General features: G+C 37.2%; 1 protein-coding gene, 1 long non-coding RNA gene and 1 pseudogene across 6 annotated transcripts; 1 reads left to right on the top strand and 2 right to left on the bottom strand.

Annotated features, from left to right (window-relative positions):
* Nucleotides 1–649: 649 nt before the first annotated feature.
* On the top strand, nucleotides 650–3,396 carry LOC108812875 (COBRA-like protein 8). The gene is given in 4 exon segments (XM_018585260.2): nucleotides 650–1,210; nucleotides 1,213–1,392; nucleotides 1,944–2,874; nucleotides 2,876–3,396. Coding segments are annotated over 4 exon segments (2,031 nt in total). The 5' UTR covers nucleotides 650–780; the 3' UTR covers nucleotides 3,366–3,396.
* Nucleotides 3,397–3,443: 47 nt separating this feature from the next.
* LOC108807673 (two-component response regulator ARR1-like) lies at nucleotides 3,444–7,313 on the bottom strand (annotated as a pseudogene).
* A 2,658-nt stretch (nucleotides 7,314–9,971) lies between these two features.
* Nucleotides 9,972–11,920, bottom strand: LOC130502714 (uncharacterized). Of its 5 annotated transcripts, none has more exons than XR_008940400.1 (8): nucleotides 11,752–11,917; nucleotides 11,491–11,670; nucleotides 11,302–11,410; nucleotides 11,144–11,206; nucleotides 10,730–11,050; nucleotides 10,582–10,634; nucleotides 10,375–10,454; nucleotides 9,972–10,259 (listed from the first exon to the last, which is right to left on the bottom strand). It is a non-coding gene; the product is annotated as an uncharacterized LOC130502714 (long non-coding RNA). The 5 variants fall into 5 exon arrangements; XR_008940399.1 differs by having other exon boundaries at nucleotides 11,302–11,383; nucleotides 11,752–11,916; XR_008940402.1 differs by having other exon boundaries at nucleotides 11,302–11,698; nucleotides 11,752–11,920.
* Nucleotides 11,921–14,648: the final 2,728 nt, after the last annotated feature.

The following is a 14,648-nucleotide window of genomic DNA, read 5'->3' as shown; positions in this document are numbered from 1 at the left end:
AAAAAAACAACATAAACTAAGTAGATTTCAATTTGAATTTTAGTAAAAGTTTGGTTATCAAAAAATAATATTTTTTTTTTTTAAAGTAAAAACGGTGAAAAGTTAAAATAAGTTACACAAGTTTTAATGTATAAACAGCTGTCAATGGCCGTCAAAAAAAGCAGCTGTCAATAAAAAACTTTAGTAGATTTAGGAAGACAGCTTTTTTTGAATGAAATCAGTAATTACTGAAATTAGAAAACACGTTTTCCATTTTTTGAATTTTCACTAATTCAGAAGGAAAGTGAGTATAAAAATCTTCACAGGAAATCATATACTATTTTTGAGACTTTGACATTGATCAAGTAGGTAGTAAGAAATATTTTTCATAATAAATCCCTGCCAAAAAGTTATTTTCACAAATATTGTGAACAGATATTTTCTGAACTAAGTTTCTACACATCGATTTGAATCGACGCGGAAATAAATGTTCCCATTTGTAATTTTAATAAGAATACCATCATCCTCTTACATAATTTCTTTTTGTAACCTTTTGTTTACTGCAACAAGAAACACGAAACTTTTGAATAATTCTAAAAAAGGGACCACCAAGAAAGCAATCAAACAAACACCAAATGTGAACGCGGACATAAATTTTAATTACAGCGTCTACTATAAACCTGTTCTCTTCTCTAACGCGGTCTCTTCATCATCGCTTCAAATAAGAATCTTAATTTTAATTACATAAAAATCCAAAAAGACAAAGATCTTTTTCTGAGTAGAGAGAGAAGTACGATTCTCATGGGTTCAACTCAAAAACTCATCTCATGGATCCTACTGCTGTCTCTCTTCACAACGATTCAACTAACGTCGTCTCAGCCCCAGCCCAAAACTCCACCACAACCACCACCGATCTCCCCCGACGCAAACAAAACTGCACCACCAGGTCCACCACCACCACCACCGATCTCCCCCGACGCAATCCTCTGCAACGGCATCTTCCTCTCGTACACTTACACAACCGGAGTCCAGATCAAACCGAACGACACAAAGAGCCGCCAGGCGTACCGGTTCGAGTCCCTGATCACGGTCCTAAACAACGGCAGAGACGAGCTCAAGTCGTGGCTCGTCTTCGTCGGGTTCGCTCACAAGGAGATCCTCGTCTCCGCCTCCAACGCGATCCTCGCCGACGGGTCTACCCTCCCCGTCAGCGTCGAGAACGGTACGACCTTCGCGGGTTTCCCGCCGCGGATTTGAAGTCGGCGATTATGACGGCGGGTGACATCACGCAGATGGAGGCACGTGTGGAGCTCGTGGGTACTCAGTTTGGTGTTGCCCCGCCTGGTGTTCCGCTTCCTAAGAACATCACTCTTCTTAACGATGGTTGGTCATGTCCCAAAGCCAATAAACTAGGTACTTACAAAAAAAAACATTAATCAAATCTTGAAATAATGTTATGTAAATGAAAATTGATTTTGTTTTACATTTTTAAGTTTGATTATTCAATATGTTTGATAAGAAAAAAAAAAACACTAATCAAATCTTGAAATAATGTTCTGTAAATGAGAACTGATTTTGTTTTACATTTTTGAGTTTGATTAATTCAATATGTTTGGTAAGAGAATTTTTGCTTTGTGTGATCTTGTCTTTGCTAATCTCACTAAGAAATCACTAGAAAGTGTAAAAGAATATTCAAGAAACGTTCAGTTCTATTTTATTATTTTAAATCATTCGTTGAAAAAGTCTATTGCTTTTGTAGATTTCTTGTCACATGTTTGAATTAGTATTCAATAGCATATCAAATTAGACCTTTTAGGCTGCTTCGTAGAATGTTTCTGTCTTTCTAAAAAAACTTGTATATGAATCTTGTTTGTGTTGTGGGCTTGAGTCTTTCTTAGACTCCTGTAAAGTATGTTTTTACTTTTACTGACAATTTATAATCAATTCCCTCTGATTCTATTCAGGTGACAATGTTCTGGAAGTATGTTGCATGCCTAGTACTAAAAACAAAACAGCCCCCACTCTTACAAATTTTCTCCCAAAGCGAAAAGGAGACTTAACCATCATGTACGATATAACCAGACCATATCCAACAAGCTACTGGGCGCAGGTCACCATAGAGAATCACAACCCACTCGGTCGTCTCGACAACTGGGAACTAAGTTTCCAATGGATGAAAAACGAGTTCATCTTCCAAACCAAAGGAGCTTACCCCAGCGTAGTAGATTCATCTGCTTGCATAAACGGCCCGCAGGGAAAATACTACACTGGAGTCGACTTCTCCAACGTCCTAAGCTGTGCGAAATCGCCGAACATCATAGACCTCCCTCTGACCAAGTACAACGACTCAAACCTCGGACTTAAACCCTACTGCTGCAGAAACGGAACCATCTTGTCTCCTTCCACGGATCCGGACAAGTCCAAGTCTGTTTTTCAGATGGAGGTTTACAAAATGCCTCCTGATGTCAACATGTCTGCCATCACTCCGCCTCAGAGCTGGCGCATCAAAGGGAACAACCTCAACCCTGAGTACAAATGTGGACCTCCCGTTAGAGTCAAGTCCAGCGAGCTCCCTGATTCGAGCGGTTTGCCTTGGAACCGGACCGCATACGCCAGCTGGCAAGTGGTTTGCAACATCTCTCAACCGGCTCAGCCTAGCTGCTGCGTGTCTTTCTCTTCTTACCTCAACGACTCCATCGTCCCTTGTAAAACCTGCGCTTGCGGAGGCTGTTCCGGCCAGATAGTCGATGGTAGAACGTGCAGCACTACTTCCCCAGCGCTTCTCCTACCTCCACAAGCTCTTCTCATCCCATTTGAGAACCGAACCGAGTTCGCTAAAATTTGGGCAGGGTTGAAACACAGGAGCGTTCCAACGCCGTTGCCATGTGGAGACAACTGGGGTCAGCATAAACTGGCACCTTGCCACTGACTATCGTCGCGGATGGTCCGCTAGGATCACGATCTTTAACTGGGGAGGAACCAACTTCGCTGACTGGTCCGCCGCCGTCGAGCTGAAGAATGCTGCGCCGGATTACGAGAAGGCTTACTCCTTCAACGGAACGTTGGTTGCTGTCAACGGAAAGAACACTACTATCTTGATGGAAGGGCTTCCTGGTCTGAACTATCTCGTTGCTGAGGTGGATGGGAAGAACCCGAGTAAGGACTATCGGGTGCCCGGTAAGCAGCAGTCTGTTATCTCTTTCACCAAGAAACTGAATACTAAGATCAAAGTTGGGGCTGGAGATGGGTATCCGACCAAAGTGTTCTTCAACGGTCAGGAATGTTCGCTTCCTTCTATGCTACCTTCGAGCAGTGGTCGCACAGGACGTGGTGTCTACTACACCTTTCTTCTCTTGGTGTTAGCTCTCTTGATTCTTTGGGTTTAGAAAGAGTATATGATGTTAAAAACTACTAGTGGTGGTGGGTGCTTTTGTGCAGCGTGAGATTTATTTAATACAAACTACTACTTATAATTCTCTTAGGAGAGTAACATATTAACTCCTAACATTACAAAAAGTTTAATACAAACAATTTCTGTTATAATCTGCATTTAAAATCTCACGCAGATTATGTAACATTGAAAAAAATTTCACCAAAATGGTTATACTGTTATTAGCAAATGGTAGTATAATGATAACATTACAAATCAATCTCCTATAGTCCCTTCGGTTTGTTCCAATCAAACCGGGATATCATCGATCGTATATGCGTCAAAGTCGAACTCGGTATCAACAGGTGCAATTCCTTCCTGTATCAACACAAGATATGTGTTACAAACTTCTGTCGTTTAAGTCAACGTTTCAATTACAACTTCTTGTTATAGAGAAACATTATAAAACTGTATCCAAAAGTTGACTTGTTATCAACTTATCCTTACAAGTGTATGTACTCATTGATCATTATATTCAGGTTAATTGATGGTAGTTTGCGTAATCATGAAAGAAAGCGTCAGAAACTGTTATATATATATATATATATATATATATCAATTTGAAACGCAAACTCTATTGCTAAAAGTTGTGATTGTGCGTTCAGAATATCAAACCTGATGACGTGACACCAGTGGCTGGTTACGGCCATGGTCATTGGTTCTTGACATGGAAGAAGTAGTAGTAGAGTAAGCTTCTGAACTCGAGAACGCTATTGATTCTGCGTCAAGGGAGATTCCGATAGTCTGCAGATCCCAATCGTTATGTCTATTGGAGTACATGTCGTAGCTAGGGGTGGTGAAACCTGGTCCCGAGCTGTTAACCTCTTCTTGGTAAGAAGAAGAAGAAGAATGTGGTTTCCGAACAGATAATAAACCTGGTGAACTCGCTAAGGGGAAGCTGTTGAAGGCTAAGGAGCTTGACGAGTGGTTGGTGTTGTTGGACCAATTTTAATTGGCAAAGGAGTGAAGAGAAATGGGCCAATGGGTTTGTCTAAGTTAAAGCCCTAATGGCACGATTAAATGAGGAAGAAGGGAACTTGCCCCACATCGACAAGAAGAAGCAAAGCTGAGATGTATATATTTGGACATGTGATACCAGTGTTCAAACGATTCAGGGTGAGAGGAAGTCCCCACACGCGCGCGCGTCCGTCCGACCGTCTTTCCCGGCTCGGCATGGGCGTTGGGGGTTTTGAGTCTTGGTGGAGGGCCTCCGGCCTAATAAGATTTTTTTGGACCAAGTTTTGGTTAAAAAAATTATTGGGCCAAACCAAAATTTTTTGTGTTTTATTTTTCGTTTGAAAACGAATATACTTAAAAAAATTCGAACAAAATCTTATCCAGATTTTTTGCCCAACGATCTCTCCCCCTCTCCGCACGTCGAGCAACTTCCCGAGTCTCACGCCTCGTGCGCACGTGCCTTCTTTTGCGGAACCAACTGAGCTCTCGTTTCCCTTTATAAACAGAGCGAATGTCTTCCTCATTTCTTAACTTTTTCACTTCGAGATCACAGCAAAATTCCCTTAGCGTAAGTCATTAGTTTCGAAAGTGTTTCGTAGCATTTATAGTTCGATAGGGCATTCACGAGTGAAGCGTGAATCGTCGCCATGGTTTTATCCTTGGACTCTATATTCGTACAGTTCCATCTCACTACGGAGTGAATATAAAGAGTTAAGGAAAGAGATATCATATCTCGACTCCATCATCGTTTGTGAAAACGTTTACCGTTCCGGTTTTATTTCGTATATTCAATCGTTTCTTTCCTTAACATCCCACATTTATAATATCGTTTATTTGATTCGGTTTTCCGGCTTCTACAGGTGTAACTCGTAGATAAACACTCTGCTGCTCCTTCCTGAGAAACCACTTCTCTCGGACATGCGGTTTGGTAACATTGTCTGCCTGGTGGATGATTGTGGCTGCTGGCCAGCTTGAGTCATCAGCAGCATTCCACTATGTCCGGCTCAAACATCGGCAATCTGTTGTTGAATGCTCATTCCATTACCCACTGGAAGCTGTTGTCATAAACCTGTCGGGACACCGTGAAGCAAGTTCATCTGCGGCGGTTGTGTTTGTTGATGTATTCTTGTTTTCGAGTTGTCAAAGCTGAAGATGCTTCTCTCTTCGTCAGGCAATCCTGACCGGGATAAACCAGCGGCTTGGAGCTGTGCAAGGCTCTGATCAGGAAGCTGACCTCCTGTTACTGCTAACGCTTGAAGATCAAACCCATTCAACGACGAAAGAGGACCAAAGCCGGTCATAAACGAGTTGTTTAAGTTGCCTTGGTGCTGCGATACTACTACTCCCCCAAGCCGTCTTAGATAGATCCTGTATTTCTGGAGGTGACTGGCTACGTTCTCTCGCATTAGTCCAGGAACATTCATCAGCTCCAAGATTTTCTTAGGAACCGCCTCTACAGCACATATAAAGAATCTATTAGACACACTCAAAACGTTATTATTTTCAACAAAATGCAAATGTAAAGAAGCTTTTTTTTTTCAAGTCTTACTTTCGACACCGAGCTGATTAACAGCAGCAACAAACTGCTGATGCAACTCAACAGACCAAACAACACGCCGTTTCTTCAAATCTAGGAAGAGGGAGATAGGGAGTTGAAGAAGAAGACATGGCTTGGCTTTGTCTCACCTTTAGAGCTTCCTTTCTCTGACAATCCCCTCTACTAACCTCGATCAAAGGACACATGGATTCAACTCAAACAAGTTTCTGAACACATAGGTAGTCTTCTCTGATCCCTTTCTCCCCTCATCTCTTTTCTCTGAATCTCTTATTAATTTCAATTTCAAAAGGTTTCGATGCCAACACATGTCATCTAGTCTATCTCATTGACATTGCCTTTGTAACTCATACATTTTGACAAAGTGTAGCGAATAATGGGGTCACATGTAATTTACATATCCCTCGTTTTCACAATGTATGATCATCCTTGAGATTTAGAATAATGGGTCGCAGGAGACACTCCTACCCCTCTGCCTCTCAAGAAGTCATATCAAATAAGAAAAAAGAATCTTAATTTTAACGCGGTCTCTTCATCATCTCTTCAAATAAGAAAAAAGAATCTTAATTTTAATTACATAAAAGTCCAAAAAGACAAAGATCTTTCTGAGTAGAGAGAGAAAGTACGATTCTCATGGGTTCAACTCAAAAACTCATCTCATGGATCCTACTCCTGTCTCTCTTCACAACGATTCAACTAGCGTCGTCTCAGCCCAAAACTCCACCATCATCACCACCACCACCGATCTCCCCCGACGCGATCCTATGCAACGGCATCTTCCTCTCGTACACTTACACAACCGGAGTCCAGATCAAACCGAACGACACAAAGAGCCGCCAGCCGTACCGGTTCGAGTCCCTGATCACGGTCCTAGTAGTAGTAGAGTAAGCTTCTGAACTCGAGAACGCTACTGATTCTGCGTCAAGGGAGATTCCGATAGTCTGCAGATCCCAATCGTTATGTATGTTGGAGAACACGTCGTAGCTAGGTGGTGAAACATGGTTCTGAGCTGTTAACCTCTTCTTGGTAAGAAGTAGAAGAAGAATGTGGTTTCCGAACAGATAATAAACCTGGTGCACTCGCTAAGGGGAAGATGTTCACAGGGAGTTCTTGTTGGAAGCTGTTGAAGCCCAAGGAGCTTGATGAGTGGTTGGTGTAACTTGTAGGTAACACTCTGCTGCTCCTTCCTGAGAAACCACCACTTCTTTTGGACATGCGGTTTGGTAACACTGTCTGCCTGGTGGATGATTGTGGCTGCTGGCCAGCTTGAGTCGTCATCAACATTCCACTATGTCCGGCTCGAACAGCGGCAATCTGTTGCTGAATGCTCATTCCATTACCCACAGGAAGCTGTTGTCGTAAACCCGTCGGGACACCGTGAAGCAAGTTCATCTGCGGCGGTTGTGTTTGTTGATGTAATCTTAAAGAAAAGTTTCTATTTTTAGCAGAACAGAGTAAGTCAACCACCGAAACTCGATAACCATAAGTATCCCTCAAAATAACATAAAGCTTTGGACCACAATCAGACCAAACACAGAAACACACATCATTACAAAAAAAAACCCAATTAAAAAAAAAAAGATCATTTGTGTTTGTTAATTCGAACCTTCGTAGAGACAACACAGGTCATCTAGTATATCTCATTGACATTGCATTTGTAACTCATACATTTTGACAAAGTGTAGCGAATAATGGGGTCACATGTAATTTACATATCCCTCGTTTCCACAATGTATGATCATCCTTGAGATTTAGAATAATGGGGTCGCAGGAGACACTCCTACCCCTCTGCCTCTCAAGAAGTCATATCAATCTTTTGTAACTTAAAACTTACATCTTTGAGATACTGAAGAGAGAGAAGGAAGGGAACCAAAGCACACAGACTTTTTACCTTCCAGACTTGCAAGAGGATTCCTATCCCTTGTATACCAATCCCCAAGACAAGCAAATCAAGTCAGTATTAGGTTGGAGGTCAGCTTTGGTTCCTTCAAACAATCTCAGCAAGTGCAAAATGAATCATAATACCAAATTAATTAATGTGACTCAATTCTATAGTAGCAGTTTATTTTTTTGTAGTTTATTTGATATTGTAACTATAATGTAGAAAAATGTAACTTTTAAATTAATAATGACATATTTATCGTATTAATGGACAACAAATCTTATTTGTGAGAAATATATTTTTACCTATGTATTATATATAAGTACTAGGATTGGCCCGCCCTACGGGCGGGATACTTATTTCATAATTTGAAATATGAATTATTATAGATATAATTAGTATTAATTATATTTTAAAACTTTCAGGTCCACACATCACATTTTAATTATTTATTTCTGTAGTATTGTATTCATGTGATTAATAGAAACAAATCACAATTGTCTACTTTTGAGGTTTGCCCACTACAAAAGAGCAGACATATAATTATTATATTTTTATCATTGTTATAACATAAATATTTTATTATAACTCTAAAATTTTTGGTCACAAATATAACCTGCAAAAGTAAAAATGACTAAAATATTTCATTAAACAGACAAATATAGATTTATGCTTGGTTAACTAATTTAGATATAAAGTTTAGAGTCAAAGGGTTGGAGTTTAAAATTTTGTTAGTAGTTTACAATTTTAAAAATTAAAAGTTAGAAAATTTAAAATATTTTTGATAACAGTTTCGAAAAGAATTTTCGAATTTCAAAATGAAATTTTTTAAAAGTTAAAAACAATAAAAATAAATTTCAGAAATTGATTTTATATTAAAAATTCGAGTTTGAAACACATAATTAAAACAATAAAAATTATTTATTTATTTATTTATTTATCTGTTTATTTATAGTTATGTATCTAGAGTATAAAAGTTTTTTGCATATTTAATCAAATCTATTTTTGTTATTAACTTTTTAGAGGCTCTTTTTATGACCAAACTTAAAAGTTTATGCATTACAAAATAATAATGTTTACCACCATTTATTTAAAAATTTTGCATTAATTATAAACAATGTATACATTATTATTTTTGTCAACAATATATACATTATTTAATTTTACAATTCACATCATTCTATTAAAAACTAACATCTGCTGGAAATTTTGAAGTTTGTTTTAACATTTACAGGTTTTTGTTCATTTTTGGTCTGGACCAGTCTTGCATATGATTCTTTTGCATTTAGTGTAATTGCGAATTTAGTTGTAGAAATTGTGGGATATTTTTTATTTTATTTTTTGCTAGAATTTGGGAAATTGTGGGATATTGCATTGTTTTTATATATAAAGGTTGTGTGGGTTTACTGTATTAGTCCAAACATTACGACTATTAATCTTGAATGCCTAAGGTGCTGACTGGTTTTTCCGCTACCACCCGCAAACACAGCTTTTGCGGTTCATAGCGGTTGTTGGCGTTTCGAAACAATCATAGAAAACGCTACAAATCGCTTCAAACCGCTCCGAACCTCTTAAAATCAAAAGCTGGTTCCAGCTAGCGTTTGTGGTTGCGGGCGGTTGCGGAGGGTAAATTTTTTTCTTTAAAAACAGAATAAATAAAAATAATACTAAAAATATCCAATAAAAATTTTCAATTGAAATAATAGAAATTGTAAAATGTATTCATATTATATTTCAATTTATATTATAAAAATTCAAAACTAAAATATTTTCTATAATTTTTAAAATTGAATAATATGATTTTATAAATATAAATTTTTATTTATCATATTTTTATGATTTTTAATATTTTTATAATTATATAAAATGTAAATATTGTTAAATTATTATTTAACAGATGTTGCGTTTGGTAGTTTACCAGTCATAAGAGTCCCGCAAACGCAACAATTTCTAACAGCTGTACCAGTCGTACAAATCTCTAGAAAACGCTTAAAACCGCAACCACCCGCACCCGCAAACTCCCGCAACCGCAACCGCAACCGCTGCGGTTACACCAGTCAGGCCCTAAGTTGTATGTCGATGTTGGTATTTGTTAAAAAAAAAATTATGTGTAGTAATAACATGTGCCATACCACATAGCATCTTATGTTGTATGGCTTACCATCAAGAACCTGACCACAAATTTCATTATTACACACAAAAAGCATGTTTTGAATGTAATTTTTAATGTAAGAAGTTCATTTCAAAGGTGGAGAAACAAAGGGATGTACGTTGAAAAACTTGATATCATAAGCAAAGATAAAGATCACTATCTATCCTATGTGGACGTCAGCTACAGATGGTAAGAAGTCATGTTCGAACCAGAACCTATCTTTCAAACGTTTTTAAGGCTCATGTCTCCGACACCAGCGATCTGCACTATCAAATCCCTGTCTCCTACTTGAGATGTGACCATACTGTACAACGCCCAAAACCAATATTGCCATGAAAAACCAGATGTCATTGTACTGAGGGTATCTTACTTCCATTTAACATTTCAAAAGTGTTTGCTTCCGTGTAAAAATATCACACCGTACGGAAGGATGGAAACTCATGTTCTTCTTCTTCATCAACTACAGAGGGATTAGCAGACTCTGGTGTACCTTGAGCACCTGTTTTTAACAAACAAAAAAGAAATTAGAACCAAAGACCATGGACCCGATTCAAGAAATCAATAAAACTGTTAAGACATGAATTCCTCATGAGACAGTAAAAGAATAGAAAGAAAGTGTAATGTACCAGCGATTTGTTTGGTGGTGTTCACCCACTGATCAACCAGCTCCTTCCACTCTCTGCATCAAAAAAAATAGAAAACTCATTGCCATATTCTAAAAGAGTAAGAAAGTGTCAAACTTTATAAAGAATCCCAAGAATCAATAACTCATACCCAATCAAAGTCTTTGCAAGTTGGCGAATCTTATCAGAGCCATGTTTCCTCAAACCATTAACAGCCTTTCCGATCTAAGTACTCTGCGAAAACAACCTTACAATCACTCACACACACTTCATACAAAAATTATCAAAAATGGCTGGGAGTACGTAGTTTGGAAGTAGAGAACTTCCGATTCTGGTGGTGGAGTACTGAGCTCTTTGATTAGCTCCTGAGTTCTCCTGAAGTAGAAATCGATATTCCGGTAATGACAGTGGAAGAAACTCTCAGGTCTAATACACGTTGCAGGAGTGTATCCGTCCTTGATATTTTGAATCCCTGCAACAAAACTGCATAATAAGGCTTTTAGTACTATTACTCCAAAGTCTCCAATGGATATAGCCAAGAGAAGGAGAAAGACATATGATTCACCTCAAAGTAGTCGAGATTTGTGAGTGATGTCGTAGACTTCCAGCATATATAACTCGGCCTCCACTTTTCATCAACAAAAAACTGCATTAGTAGTTGTTTCTGGGTTATCTCCAAGCCACTTTCTCCTATTTGCATCTATAAGCAAAGCAATAGCATACATTACACAAGCAGTCACTCATCTTTGCAATGCAAGAAGCTTCTTCATAACATAGCCTTGACTGACGTTATCCAGTTTTAGTCCTACATCGTTTTGTTCAGACAGTATTACTTCGAAACAAAACAATACTACAAATTTCAGAACATGAGTGAAGATCTGAAATAAAGATTCGAGCTTCAGAGGATCTAACCAGCAACTACTACCGAATCCCAATATGTTTCGCCTTCTCTCTCGATCTGTTTCTGATCCAAGTTCCATTAACCAACTTCGCATACTGAAAAAAATATTTTCGTGATGGTTGGCAAATCAGTCTTGTCTCCTTCATTATCAGACGCGGAGCTTTCCGTTGAATATTTAGCGGGCACCTCCTCTACAGAATCCAAAGGAGGCTTCGAAATCTTCACGGTGGTTGCAGAAAAAGGACCAGAAGCGAGAAGCGGGTTTGACATACCTGTTGTCGGAGGAAGCTCAAGTGACAGAGAGGAGTCAGCGAAAAGGATTGATGTTGGGAGTTGAAGTCTGACCTTTTTATTGGAGGATAAACACCGACGGAAAGAGGAATCCGTCCCTCTGAATGATTTAAGACGAATAAATCAAAAACCACCGTTACTGAACCGTCCCTCTGCCGATGGAAGAAAACGAAGAACATGAAGGCCCAACTCTAAGCCCAAACAATAGAAAGCACACTTAGTGAAACAGTGAGTTGCTGACGTGTCCACGCAAGAAGGCTTGAGTTTCCACACTGGATCCTAGCTGTCATGCCCCAGGAGAAAGCAAACTCAATTATATATATAGATATAGATATAGATACATACCAATAACTATAATAAACAACCAATAGTTACAATGATTCAATAAATAATCTAGTTATCAAAATGGTTTATAATTGCAAATACTGTATGATCCAATTCTATAATAACAATTTGATTCTATAAGTAATAAGTTGTGAAATTTATATAACCTCAACTATATGAAACGATGAAATTTATATACCCTCAACTATATGAAAAGGCTCGATATATTTACATTAGCTCATGCATTATCTCATGAAATCTAATAAACATATCATTAGATATGTCGTGCTTTCGTCAGTTCTATCACTTGATAATGTTGATTGGGTCTGTTCGAATCAAAGAGTATGTATTTTTTAAAAAACTTATTACTTAATCGTTTCTATTTCTTCTGAATCATTTCGCTTATGTATAAGTTCTGAAAATTTCATACTTACATTCCAACCAAAAAACAAATATAATTGATAAATGACATAATTTTTAATTATGATTAAAATTGTCTCTGTCAGTATTATTTTTTATTTCTAAACTTTTCACAGATTCTGAAAGTCCAATACCTTTTTTTCCCCAAAGTAAAGATTGCTATCAGATCTTTCCTATTATATATACCCTAAAAATGTATGAAATATTTTGTAGATACTTTTCTTTTTGTGATTAGAAAAAAACTTTTATATTTGGCAAAAAATCATAATGTCCCGTTAAGCAACCAAACCGGAACACAACAAATTCATATTCCATGTTACAAACTGTGAAATATAAATACCACAACATATGTAGTGTAGAAACATTAAAAACATCTAAAGAAATTTAGTCTGTCTCGAAAATATAGTAGACTAAACAAATGAACAATCTCTTGATAGTACTGATTTTTTTGGGCCTATGCATCAGCCTAAGCAATGGTTTTAATAAGCTAGATGGAAACGGAAACACGTTTCGCAACGAGTTGAAACACAACAAACTCCTCAAAGTTCGTTGTGACAACGTTGAAGGGGAGCATCTTCTGAAAATCGGGGAAGAATATGAGTTTACTTTAGGTGATGTATTTTCAAATTTTGTACAATGAGCCAAGGTCCTGATAATTTCAAACATCACCAAGAGATTGATGCACTTTACGATGGACTTTACCCTTCAAAGTGCTATCATACTGACAATCAGTGTAAGTGGATTGCTAGAGAAGATGGTATCTACTTTTCTAGTCCTGATAACCCCCCTACCAAGAGATATGAGTGGGATGTTTTTCACCTTCTCAAAAACTAGAATTTTACATCTTTGGTCGATATTTTATCTTTGAATTGTATGAGACATTGATTATTATAAAATATATTACATATGAATAATATGATAAATCAGTTATTATATTATTACATTATGACTAAATACTGTTCGAATAACATTGTCAAAAGAGATTTTAAATTTTAACCTCTGGTATCACATTATAAAAATAATATAGGAAAACAAAAGAAAAATGGGAGAAAAACAAGAAGAAAGTATCTCATCTTAGACCTTTTAGATATTTCAAATATTTTGTTTCCGGTTGTCTTTCTACAAACTGATTGATTTTAAAAACAAAATAAAACTTATTATTGATGAAAATTACATTGTAACATAAGAAAAATACGTTAAAATAGTTTTTCATCGATGGAGTATTGCTCTTATATATGGCGTTGTGATGATGCTCCAACCCAATGAAAAATCAATTATACTGTATAAAGCCTGCAATGATAGGACCGATTGAATAGAATGAATATTTATATTAATATCTAAGATAAATCAGGAACTAAAAGCCAAATATACAGATATTTAATAAATAAAAGGTCCATGAACCAAAAACCAAATATTTAGATTTTTTATAAGTCAACGGCCCAACTAGACTGTGGTAACTATCATCAACGGGAGACGGAAGAATGGCACTAACACTGTTATTTCATGAATTAAATGTGATCAATTAACTAACCAACAAAACTACTTGTTACAAATAACATCTTGTCGTTGCATCGAAACATATAAACGTTGACTAATGTAGCTAACATTGAACTTGATAAAATGAAATGATTAAATAATTGAAAAAATGAAATTACTCTGTAATACACATTAAATGCGAATATTATGCATTTTATTTTTCGTAAGGGAGTAGGGGGTCAGCTGACCCCAGTAAAATAAAGACATAATTTTTTTTGTTTAAGAAACATCAAAAAATCCTCACTAATAGAATAAGGAAATTATTCTTTTCCTTTTTGTCAACCAGTTCTATAATAGAATCCCATGTTGTGGCACACAATAACACGTGTATTAGGGCCGATGAACATAGAAGTACCACCACTGCATATAGTTTTTGCATGGATTCGTTTGAGGCATGTTGGTATTAGGAAGTATAAGGCTACGCATGAAATATGATCCAATTCGTAGTGAAAAGAAGAGCATTCATCATTAGTAGTACCTCGAGAGGCATTCCTTGAATACTGAACTTAAGTGTGATGCTTATCGTACCTCGAGAGGCATTCCTTGAATGCTGAAAAGAAGAGCATTTATCGTACGCAGGTTTTTAGTTTTTCTAGTT

Source organism: Raphanus sativus, unplaced genomic scaffold (assembly GCF_000801105.2).
Source record: "Raphanus sativus cultivar WK10039 unplaced genomic scaffold, ASM80110v3 Scaffold0675, whole genome shotgun sequence".
Taxonomy (NCBI): Eukaryota; Viridiplantae; Streptophyta; class Magnoliopsida; order Brassicales; family Brassicaceae; genus Raphanus; species Raphanus sativus.
This window is presented reverse-complemented; position numbering and strand designations above follow the sequence as displayed.